Source organism: Manacus candei, unplaced genomic scaffold, assembly GCF_025592945.1.
Source record: "Manacus candei isolate 608988 ecotype Guabito, Panama unplaced genomic scaffold, ASM2559294v1 h1tg000010l, whole genome shotgun sequence".
Taxonomy (NCBI): domain Eukaryota; kingdom Metazoa; phylum Chordata; class Aves; order Passeriformes; family Pipridae; genus Manacus; species Manacus candei.
In genome coordinates, this window is record NW_026138058.1 from 6,810,341 (window position 1) to 6,822,559 (window position 12,219).

Consider the following 12,219-nt stretch of genomic DNA (forward strand, 5'->3'; position numbering starts at 1 on the left):
CCCCCTGTACCACTGGGGGGGAGGAGGGAGAACACAGAAGGAAGGAGGAGTGAGGGGAAGGTGTTTTTAAGGTTATTTTACTTCTCACTCTTTTGCTCTGACCCTCTTAGTAATAAATTCACTTAACATCCCCACTTTGAGTCTGTTTTGCCTGTGAGGGCGATCAGTCAGTGACCTCTCCCAGCTGTTATCTCAGCTCATGAATCCTTAGCCGGTTTTTTTGTCTCTGCTCTGTCCGGTTGCAGAGGGGAGTGAGAGGGTGGCTTTAGTGGGTACCTGGCATCCAGCCAGGGTCAGCCCACTGCGCCGTTGTTTCACAGCCTCGGATAAGATGCTGTTATCTGTTTAGTTCGAGATGTCTACGATTACTTCCGGGCTGTTCTGCAGCGGGATGAGAGGAGCGAAAGAGCTTTCAAGCTAACAGCAGATGCCATTGAGTTAAACGCTGCAAACTACACAGTATGGTAGGTAATCACCTTGGGATTGTTTCTATGGTCATTTGATTGCCTACCTCTTATGTCTTCAATATCTTATTAGTCCAATAAGGCCACGACCAGTTGAGTTTACACAGAGGAGTTTGTAGATTTGTGGTGAGCTTCCAAAGAAAGCCTTTGTTCAGTATTTTCCGTGTCTCATTTTGATTCAGTGGGGTTTTTTGGCTTCGGGGATGTTATCAGTCAAGATCAGGGTTAGCCACAGAAAATACTTTGCAGTTTAAAATTATATCACTTATCTGATAATGTGGCCTTGGCAAAATGCTGAAGATGCCCTCAGCTGACTTCAAGAAGAGGCATAAAAGCATGATAGCAAATAAGTTTATACTTACTAAATAGTGAATTCTAGAAGATCTGCCAGGTTACTGTTTAGATAGGTAATGAATAAACAGTGAATTTCTGATATTCAGAGTAGGTCCTCTTAACTTGCGAAAGCCAACAAGTGCCTCTTGTACATCTTTATTCCACTAACTTCCACAAAATCAGGAAGTTTACATTATTTTAAGCACAGAAGTCATAGTTTCTGTGGCAAAAAGACTCGTGTGTGTAGACATGTTAACTTGGAACAGCATTGCTAGAATCTTAGGTAACAAACTGTTGTAACCAGTCATGTTCCAGTTCTTCACTGTTCAAGAATTGAATGCCCTTCAACAGAACTAGATATATGGTTTAGGTTTTTGCACTGGTTTTAGTTTTTTCACTATTTTTAACTCGATATCTATTACAAGAGCTGTGAACAAAGGTGGTTCTGCGTTCTCCTCCATGAATTTTAGGAAAGTCCTGTTGCAGTGTTCAAATGCTTGACTTTTATACAGGCATTTCCGGAGAGTCCTCCTGCAGTCTTTGGGAAAAGATCTCCACGAGGAACTTAAGTATATTACAGCTATCATTGAAGATCAGCCAAAGAACTACCAAGTCTGGTAAAACCGTGCAGTCTTTTCAGTTTGTAACATTTTTGCAATTAACTTTTGCTTTGTCAGTTGTCCATAAGCTGTGACCATTGGTCCTAAAAGTTATTAAGAGCTGCATTCTGGAGCTGCTGCAGTGGCAGTAGCAGAGGAGTTAAATAGAGTTGCATCACTTCAAAGTTCTCTTCAGCTATTCGTTCTAAACATATGCTCATAACATGCTAAACAAATCTTGTTTTCTTGTTAATTTAAATTTTTAAACTGTCAAAATAAGTCTGACATGAAAAAAATGACTTGTGAAAAAGCAAACAAAGAGGCAAATAGAAATTAGTATTTTTTTTTTATTGTGTCTTGGAGTTTGCTTGCTTGTTGTTGGGTTTCTCCAAAGTGAATGGGAATAGGCAAAACAGCAATGTTGATATTGCTGGTGAAAATTATGTAGTACTAGAAGATTTTATTCTGCTAAAGATTTTGGCCATGAGTGTTAAAAGTGAAAATAGGTTACTTCAGGTGAACATTACTTGCCTAACATGAGATGTTTGGCCAATGTGTACGTGTAGGTAGAATTTACTGTAATAGAAGTAGACATCATACATTTCTCAGAGCCAAGTGACATGCTTTGGTGTGTTTAATTTGAAATATTTAACTAGTGGGTTTTTTCCTGAGCAGAACAGTTGCTGTATGCTGCTTTAATACAGACCACACGTTCACAAAAAAATTTTAGTCTTTGTTCCTCTTGTCATCAGGCATCACAGACGAGTGTTGGTGGAGTGGCTGCAGGATCCGTCCCAAGAGCTTGAGTTCATAGCTGACATTCTTAACCAAGATGCCAAAAACTACCATGCATGGCAACACAGACAGTGGGTTATTCAGGTATTGTATATCCACAGAACTCATTGGTTCCTTAAATAACCTGCTCAGGTTGTAGAGTTTCGCTTCTTAAATACAACCTGAATTGCATTTGGCACTTTGTTTCTTAAGGCTGAAGGGGGAAAAGCAACTGCATTTTTAGTGCGTGGTAGGGGTTAGCTGTGAACTTGCCTTTTAGGAAGTGAGGTCAAAAAGTTGCCCTGTTGTTTGCTTACTGTTATGTGTGTGAATTTAATGATGAGCTAATAACTTCTGAGTGCCACTGAATAGCGTAGCATGTTCTTAGTGCACCCTTATTTTTTTATTTTGAACTTTGTGTTGATTTCTTCAAGAAAAGTCTCTATATCTGATGTTCAGACAACTTAGGAGCAAGGATCATGTATTTAATTTTAAAAAGATAAAAACTTTTGATTGTGATTCTCTCTCTTCCTTCCCTTTCTATAGGAGTTCAAATTATGGGACAATGAACTGGAATATGTAGACCAGCTTTTGAGAGAAGATGTGAGAAACAACTCTGTTTGGAACCAACGACACTTTGTCATTTTCAACACCACTGGCTACGATGATCCAGCAGTCCTAGACAGAGAAGTCCGGTTAGTTATGCTATTCAGGCTCACATTAAGAGTTCTCCATTACATGGAAGCAAAGGAATACTTTGACAGTTTGCATGGGCTTGTGTTTCCTGTTTTTCATGCACTTTTGAGGTTCTCTGTCATGGGTAGCTGATCAAGTGTCAGACTGAAGCAAGCTCTGCTTACCCTAGGCAAGCTACTCTCATAAATCTGTTTTCCCAACCTGCTGTTTATTGTTCAAACAAAACTTTTGGCTTTTTATGATCAACTAGCTACAGTGGGAAAACCTGCAGAAAATCCGTGACACTGGAACCACTTAAGTTGTGCCATTCATTAGTATCCTACCCCTAGAAAGCTTGGAATGACAGGCACTCTTTGTGTTGTACTAAAATGCTGTTTCAGTAGTACAGTAACCACAATGATTTAAATGTAATGTGGACATGGATTGTAGAAAGAGCAGTTGCCTTTTGTGAGGAATTTGATGGAGCTGGAAAAAGAAAGGAGCTTTCAGGGGTATGTGGTTGGCACAAAGACAACTACCTCTCTGAGTTGGCTAGTTTTGAGGAAAATGAGCTCACTGTTTCTGAGTGGTATGTTTCTAACTGAAGGCAAACTGGGCTTCTAGACATGTATTTTGCTACTCATGATGGTAAGAGAAGGTTTTTTATATAGGTTTCGTATCTCAGCCTACTGGTCAGGGTTATTAGTTACAAGAAGATATTTGTCTAATGTGGACAAGCAATCAAAATAAGGAACTGGAATATTTTGGAGTTATTCTTCAGAAGAAAGACTGAATTTCTGAATATGTCCATTAGTACATTTTTTAGGGGATCCCAGGCCTCACCACCTTTCATGGTTGTCTTTGCAACCTGCTGCAAGTTGTACTTCTCTACCAGTTTATAACTTTGAACTGTTTCCATGACTTAGACTTGGATATTTTCAACTTCTTCTCTTGAGAGGTTCGATGGGACATCCTCCCTTGATCTGTTCAAGATAATTGGATCCCATCTTAAGAACCAGACTGTCAAAGGTTTAAGACTTCACAGATATCATTATAGAACTGTAGTTGGGCTACTTGATGCTCAGTAAACTCAGTCTTTGTCCTAGTGACTGCAGAATGTTAAAAAATAGTTAGGATTTGGGGTATTCTTTTTCTGGTACACCTGATGTAACTTTTTGTCAGTATCTGCTGTCTCTGGAAATCGTTGGAATGCCTGGTTATGCTGGGAAAGGGCAGAAGGTAAAGTCTGTTTGGTGGAGATGAAATGCGGCTTTGTGACTGTATGGGAGGTGCCTTTCCTTGCTTCACTTTTAGAGCAGTTGCCTCACTGCTGCTTTCAAAGAACTGTTGCAGAAGGCTGTGTGAGCTGAAAGCTCAAGCTCTGCCTTTCTATGGGTTTGCTTGAGTGCAGCCTCATGAAAAAGGTTCTGCAAATAGGTACAGAACATACCACTTGCAGTCGTACTAACATAGCTCACCCTGATCTTCAGTTACTCCAGCCTTTTTCAGCCCCTCACCATTTCTGAGCATCAAGACACAAGTTATTCCTTTAGCATATCAGGAGAGTATATTATGTTGTTTCTTAGTGTTATTGCTAATAATTTTGAGAACCAGCTAATTATTGTATAAAGCCCACCGAATTGAACACTTCAGATTTTAAAACAGCTTTCACAGTGTCTGCCTCTCTGAGACTTCTGATGATTATATTGTGAGCCATTTTTGATCTATGACCCAGCTGACATGATCTGCAAAAAGGCTGAAGTATAGACTAGAGGGATGTATTCGGAATCTTCTGAGCACTTCCAGGTAGTTTCTAACTGTATTGTTATTGGTTGCATTCATGACCTGTTCTCTTTTTCTTGCAGGTACACTCTTGAGATGATCAAAGCAGTGCCACATAATGAGAGTGCTTGGAACTATTTAAAAGGGTGAGGTCTATTTCTCTGTGAGGCAAAGAGAATATCTCTATAAGGTGTCTTATGCCTGCTTCTTAATTGAAGAGAACTTGTTGCTGTTCATCCTAGTGTAGTGTGCTTAAGCAAGCAGGCAAATACTGACACAAGGTGTTACTACATTAACCTCATTTCTCTGTAACTTTCCACTAGGCTTCTAACCCTGTAGTTCTTGTAGGAGGACTGCAGGTACTTCTGCTTTTAAAATCTTGACTGTAATGTTAGTAGGTTCAAGAGCATAGAGTAGGAATTAAGGAACATGCTTTCAGTCTAACTTCAGTTCAGTCGAGCATGAACTGTACTAGCTTATACAACATTAAGCTGTCCTAGTGCTGCATGCTGCTTACCTTCTGCCTTACTTGTATTTGCACCCTGATTTCAAAAACTGATCTCCAAGCAAAGGAGTCATAACAAAAATGCAATTATTCACACCAGATTCATGGTCAAGATCATGTGTCAAGCCTATTAACCTCTCTTCTAGGATTCTGCAGGATCGTGGTCTTTCTAAGTATCCAAATCTGTTAGAGGAACTGTTGAATTTACAGCCCAGTCATAGTTCACCCTATCTGATTGCCTTCCTCGTGGACATATATGAAGATATGCTTGAAAACCAGTGTGATAACAAGGAAGAAACACTGAACAAGGCATTGGAGGTACGTTTTGAGGGCTTGGTTTTGCTTCTCAGCAATGACATCTCTTGCTGTCTGGTTTTACTGCCTGACAAAATGGGGTTGATTTTAATAAAAAAAAGGTTACTTGCTAAAACCAATGGTCTCTGAAGAGTTGAACACAAAAGCCACACAATCACAAGGGTCTCATGAATTTAAATAATAACTCACCAGTTACAGAATCACTGTAAGTTTTCTTCGCCTGGTAGTAAAGGAAGATTTCTAATACTGCTTGCAGAAGAAAGGTTTGAACAATTGGTTTCTAGTGTTAACTTTGTAGCATGAACTCACTCTCTTCTCTGTAGGTTAATGATTTTTTTCTCAGAGTATCTGTATCCAAACAATCTCAAACTCCTTTTGCCCTTCTTAGCTTTCTCTGAGAAAGCTGTCACAATTAGCTTATGGCCAGCAGGCACTGGGGACATCAGTAACAAACGTCAGGCACCATTTCCTACAGAGAATAAATTACTTCTAGCAATGTTGTTTATCTCCCAGTGCTTCATATTTGGGTACTCCTTGGTGCCGTTTGTAGTGTAATTTTTATTACACTTTTCGTTCACTGTGGGACAGACTGGAGCTTGATGTAATTTGAGCTGCAGTTTTGCCTGGTGTCTTTGTGTTCCAACATTATTCTTTCTCAACATTTCCCCTTTGTTGTGTTCTAGGAGGAGATTGTAACTAAGTGCAGTTGTACCTCCTAGATTTATGTCCCCTTTATACTATTTCACTGAATTTGATTTCTTCCTCTGTTTAGGCATCCAAGCTCCTAATTTCTCGATTCCATTTCACTGAGTAAGGCAATGTCATCTGCATAATAAAAGAGAATTTACTAGAACCTTTGGAGACAGTGTTCATACCATGTAAAATATACAAAACCTATCCTGTGAGTAGGATGTACATGACTGCTTACCCAAACCAAAATAAAAAAAATCCAAACAAACATGTAGCAATGTCTGTATAGCACCAGCTCTTACCATATCATGAGAGATGGTTACTGACTTGCATGGAGAGCCCTTTTGGGACAATCCGCTGAGAAAAAACAGAAACAGGATTTCTCCTGTCTGTCCATTAGGAGTACTGAAGATTCAAGAGCAGGATGATCCTCCAGTGTTTGGAATCAAGTGGTTTACACCTGTTGGATCACGAAAAGACGGTCAAGGTTCTCAGGAAATATATTGTGATATACTATAGGCTGAATAGGCTGGGGTGGATGACAAGTCCTAGGCATGGAAAGGAGTCACAAGGAAACTGTTGAGACTGAAATGGAACTGGAGGGATTTTTGTGCAGTGTCAGACTGGTTGACTACCATTTGGAGTTGTCATCAGTTTGATATTGTTCGACAGTTATAAATCCAGTGAATAAAACAAATACTGTTATTGACAAAGGTTTTTCTAATACTATCTGAAACATATATTGCATGCACTTTATAAAGACAAGGATTCTGTAAGCTTTTGGTATAACATTCCACTCTCTCTATTTTTCTTTCATAGTTGTGTGAAATTCTGGCTAAAGAAAAAGACACCATTCGAAAGGAATACTGGAGATACATTGGAAGGTCCCTTAAGAGCAAGCACAGTTCAGGCACTGAACAGACCAGCACACTGACAGATAAGCCACAGTAACTGAATATGGAAGAAAACAGTATTAAGCTCTCAAGCCGTTCTAAAGCAATACTAAGTAGAGTCATAAACTCGTTTAAAATCCTGTGTAGTATTCCCCCAGTGAGATGTTGCAATGAAAGAGGAGTGCAGAGTGCTGTATAGTCCTGGATCACTGCTGCTTCTGGTGATAGCTCTAGGTGCAGTCAAGAAATCACAGAATATGCTGAGTCGGAAGGAACCCACAAAGATCATCAAGTCCAACTCTTAGCTCTGCACAGGACCATCCCCAAGAGTCACACCATGTGCCATCATCGAAACACCTCTTGAACTCTGTCAGGCTTGGTGCTGTGACCACTGCCCTGGGGAGCCTGTTCTAGTGCCCAGCCACCCTCTGGGTGAAGAACCTTTTTCTGATATCCAAACTAAACCTCCCTGGGCACAGCTTCAGGCCATTCCCTTGGGGCCTGTCACTGGTCACCACAGAGCAGAGATCAGTGCCTGCCCTTCCTCTTCCCCTCATGAGAAAGTTGCAGGCTTCTCCCCTCAGTCTCCTCCCGGCTGAAGAATGTTTGCCAGCTTCAAGTTGAGTTGTGGCTTCCCCAAGATCACTCAGAAATTATCGAGAAAGGTTTTGCAGTGATATCAGCCAGCTCTTTGAGGATTCTGGGATGAAGCCTGTCAGGCTCAATGGATTTGTAAGGATCCAGCTGGAGCAGCAGATCCCACACAATTTCAGGTTTGACTGGGAGTTGGTCATTCTGGCAGTCATGGTCCTCCCACTCAGGGCACTGAGCAGACCTCCCTTGGTCTGTCATGCGTGATGAACACAGGCAAAGAATGTGTTAAACAGCTTTGCCTTGTCTCTGCCCCTGTGTGTGAGGTGACCATCTAAGGCGTATTAATATAATACAAACCACATAGACCTGGCTAGTTTGGGGGTTCACAGGCAAATCCTCTTTATTCAAATCAGACATTACCTTATATATATGGGTTCAAAGTAACATGTGACTCCCTTGACCAGTCACCAAGGGCATCTCACTGCCCATGTGAGTGGGAGTACTTGGGATCTACATCTCCCTGGGTGCTGTTCAGCACCCTTCCTGAAACCCAGCTCCCCTCTTTATTATTATGAGGAAATACAGAACATTGCATATAACAGTACATTTTAAACTGTTTAACCCTCTTTAACAATCAGCACTGCATCACAGTGACTCAGCTCACTGCCCACTTTGGTCTCTCAACAAACTTACTTATTTGAGCTTTTATCCTTGAAACTTGCTTGACATAAATTTGAACTTTTATTTCCTAAGGGTTTGTATGTATTTGGGATAAACAACAACTTTATTAACCTGAGGGTTTTTGCATAACCGGGTAAAACATTGACTTTCACTTCCCCAAGGGCTTGTGTGTAATTGGTAACCAGGAGAAATTCAACTCCATTTCAAGAAAAGGGCCCTTAGAGAGCAAGTGTTAGGTGATGCAAGTGTTGTTTGTTCAGGGCACATGAAGCATATACATGTCCACACAGCTTCTCTCATTCATTCGCACCAAGGTAGCTACCTTTTCCAACGTGCTTGCAACAAACGTGGGTAGAGCCCTTCCCAAATCTTCGTTCATGAAGCCTAGCCATGATGATGAGCTACCTTTTCACACTCATACATAAGTGGCCACTTCATTCATCTTCATTCATGCACACTTAGAATTTTTATTATGTCTCTATTTAAATCACGAAGCTTGGGTTTTTGTAGAGGTTATTAGTTGTATGTTTCTCAGTCTGTCACTTCTGGTAATCATGTCTGGCAGCTGTACCGGATCACATGTTTTAAACACGCTTCCTCAAGCTGGGACGCTCGGCAAGCTGTCCGTGGGCAAGGTGGTGATTCCCAAGCTGTGGCGTGGCCACCACGTGGCTGCAGTGTGGCAGTGCCTCGTGGACTCAAGGTCTGTCTTTCCCTAACAATCACACAGTCCGTGCCCCGTGCTCGCCCCTGCCCGTGTGAAACCCAGCCCAAGTCCTTTGTTAGGTCCTTTAGGTTTGCAAACCTCTGTCTGCACACGGTTCTACCCCACCCCCGTGTCTGCTCCTATGTTTGGTGGAGTCCTTTGTCTGTTAGGGCTCGTGGGGTGAACAAAAGGTTTAAAGTTTTGCTCCATGGACAAATCTGTGAGTTGTATGTGAGATTTTTAAAGTGTCCGCATCTTCTACCTCTGCTTTCTCTTGAGCAGTCTCCCCAAATTTTTTTTCAAGCAGTCACACCAAGGATTCTACTTAAAAGAATCCTGCATAGTTATTTCTGTCATTTTCTTTGAATTTTAACTTTCTATGCCGGCTGCTTACCTCGAGTTCTCTGTAGCATTAGCTTTTCTCCTTTCAAAGCTTTGCTCTGCCAGGTCTCTCATGTGCACAATACTTAGATTCTCAGAGCTCCACACAGTCCTTTGCTACGCGACATCCCAGTCGTCTTTTTGCACTGGTATTCCATGTCCTTTGTTTAATGATGTTTTCTGCCTGCTTTTAGCTCGGTTTACAATGTCTGACTTTTTTTCAGAGAAAAGCATTCCAAGTTTTTAAAACAAACTCATTCGAACGCTACTGTAATTCTCCTTGTTACAAGGCAGTCTCTAGTCATCCCCGATACAGGGTTGTGCCCCACGTTGGGCGCCAGATAAAACATATTAATATAATACAAACCACACAGACCCGGCTAGTTTGGGGGTTCACAGCCGAATCCTCTTTATTCAAGTCAGACAACACCTTATATATATGGGTGCAAAGTAACACATGACTCCCTTGACCAGTCACCAAGGGCATCTCACTGCCCATGTGTGTGGGAGTACTTGGGAACTACATCTCCCTGGGTGCTTTTCAGCACCCTTTCTGAAACCCAACTCATACAACCATGCTCATCCTGTAACGGGCTGATGATATTTCTATACTACCTATTGCCATTAATGTGTTGGGAAAAGCTTTTTATTGTCCCCCACATTTCTGGCACCTTCAACCTCAGAGCTTTGGCTATATGAATTTTCTCCCTACAGTGGCAAGGAGCATCTCTGAATTCTTTCTGTGTCACTTGACCTTGCTTCCACTGGGCATAGACTTTCCTCTTTTGCCTTATTTCTAAGAGAAGATCCCTGCTGCACTGAGCCAGCCTTCTGCCTCAGCTGGTTGACTTCCAGTGTTTGGGAATTGCTGCTCCTGTGCCCTTAGGAGGTGATGTTTGAAAAGTGACCAGCACTGATGGAACCCAGCACCTGCAAAAACATTTTCCCAGGGGACCTTACTTACTGATTCCCTGAGCAGCCTGAAGTCTGCTCTCCTCATGTCCAGAGTTGAGGGTTTACTGGCACTTTTCTTCCTGTCAAGGAGATTTTAAGCGATTTTAAACTCAATCACTTCATGGTCACTGTGGCCAAGAGGCCACCAGTCTCCATTTTAAAGAGATCCACTCTGTGGACAAGCAGCAGATCAAGGAGGGCATCTTTCCAAGTCAGCTCCTTCAGGATCTGTTCCATAAAGTTGTCCAGGTTTTTTTAGGAATCTTTTGGCCCAGGTTGTATTCAGGCTTAATTATTGAAATGTACTGAGTAAAGGTTTTAGTTCCTACCTAAAAATACCTACGATTTTGGCAGTACTCAATTAATGGTTGGACTTGATATTAGAGGTTTTTTCCAAAATAAGCTATTCTGTGATTCTTTGAGGCACAAAAAAATTTCTCATGTCCTGGCTTACCCACTTGTGGTTCCTAACCCTGTCTCATCAGATGCAGTAATGACTGCAGTTAATTTAGCTGTAGTGGATATAAAGTAACATGGTTAGTGCAAGCAGGCCCTGCAGTTGTTGCCTTTTGTGGGAGCAGCTGTGCAACACTGTCAGCATAAGCTATTATATGCAACTAACTCCAAGTGTAATTTTATAATAAAAACATAACTTAAAGCATTTGTCTGAGTTTTTTTAGTGTGTTTATTTTGGTCTTCATGTGTGCGTAGTCTGTTCTTCTCAGATGCTAGTAGAGATAAAATATCCCCTTTCACGGACATTGGATTCTATCACTGTGAGGTGTCTTTTGCACTGAGTATTCTTAACCTGGAAACTTTCAGTTGAATACTTGACGTATTCAGTGGAGTCTTGAATTCTCATCTACACAGTCAGGAAAAAATCCTTTGAGGATCCTAGAAGATCTGCTTAGTTTTTTCTTGGAATTCTGTTCAGACGGCTGAAAATCTGATTTTTTTAATGTTTTTATTCACCCTTTGTAACCAGATCGAACTGAAGTCACAGGTCAGGAGATTAACTGGTAATGTTACGTATCTTCTCTGAACTAGAAGGGAAAGAATGGCTTTATTTGGGACCTCTTTGCATGAGATGTCTTAACCTTGTTGTACCTTTTCCTATCTTTTCCATTCATATATTCAGCCAAGGAGTATTTTTCCTCCCCTTTGTGAAGGATAGAAGGCACCTGCAGTACAGAACTGCGAAGGATGTCTATACCTGCACCAGAAAACCACATCTACTCTGTTTTCAGGAAAAAGTTATTGTAAACTGTGTTCTTATAGAGTGCTTGTCTGATATGAAACATTTCATTGGAAATGATCGTAAAGGGAACAAACAAATGCTGGTATTTATTCCATAATATAATCTGTCTTTCTGACGTTAAACATTAAAAGCTGCTACTGTAATTCAACAGTAGTGGAGATTATTTTTAACATTTGAAATATGTTAATTCAATGCATTCTTTGCATGCCTTTTTTTTTTTTTTTGCATGTCTGGGGGGCTTTTAACACATTTGAAACTCCAACACAGAGAAAAAGTGTGTGTTTCTACCCCTATGAGTTGTCCCTAATTGAAGCTGTACTAAATACAGAGTACTGAACAGACAGGGTGCTCAAGGTCTTCAGGACAAAGTAATGTATTTGCCACTACCAGTCAAGAAAGCTCAGAAATACAACAGTGAAATGCAATCTTTAAAATAAACATCAATGGGGAGGGAACAGAATTGTTCCTCGGTATATGGTGTTCCCGTGTCTTTCACAAACAGGATTCAGAGGACACTTGGAATAAAGCAGAGTATTCTTTGTAGACACTTGCATGAATTTCAGCAAGAATAAGTCATCCCAATGTAGGATTGATGAACGGTGTCCACTGGGACAG

At 41.0% G+C, this 12,219-nt stretch overlaps 1 protein-coding gene across 1 annotated transcript in view; it reads left to right on the forward strand.

The window, feature by feature from the left end:
* The window catches only part of FNTA (farnesyltransferase, CAAX box, alpha), a 13,197-nt gene extending 2,190 nt beyond the window's left edge, over positions 1-11,007 (forward strand). Inside the window, exons 3-9 of the mRNA XM_051777585.1 lie at positions 350-464; positions 1,310-1,414; positions 2,149-2,275; positions 2,717-2,865; positions 4,711-4,773; positions 5,279-5,450; positions 6,957-11,007. Coding sequence (XP_051633545.1) covers positions 350-464; positions 1,310-1,414; positions 2,149-2,275; positions 2,717-2,865; positions 4,711-4,773; positions 5,279-5,450; positions 6,957-7,088 — 863 coding nt within the window. The 3' untranslated portion in view covers positions 7,089-11,007. The remainder of the gene's footprint in view (positions 1-349; positions 465-1,309; positions 1,415-2,148; positions 2,276-2,716; positions 2,866-4,710; positions 4,774-5,278; positions 5,451-6,956) is intronic.
* The last annotated feature ends 1,212 nt before the right edge of the window (positions 11,008-12,219 follow it).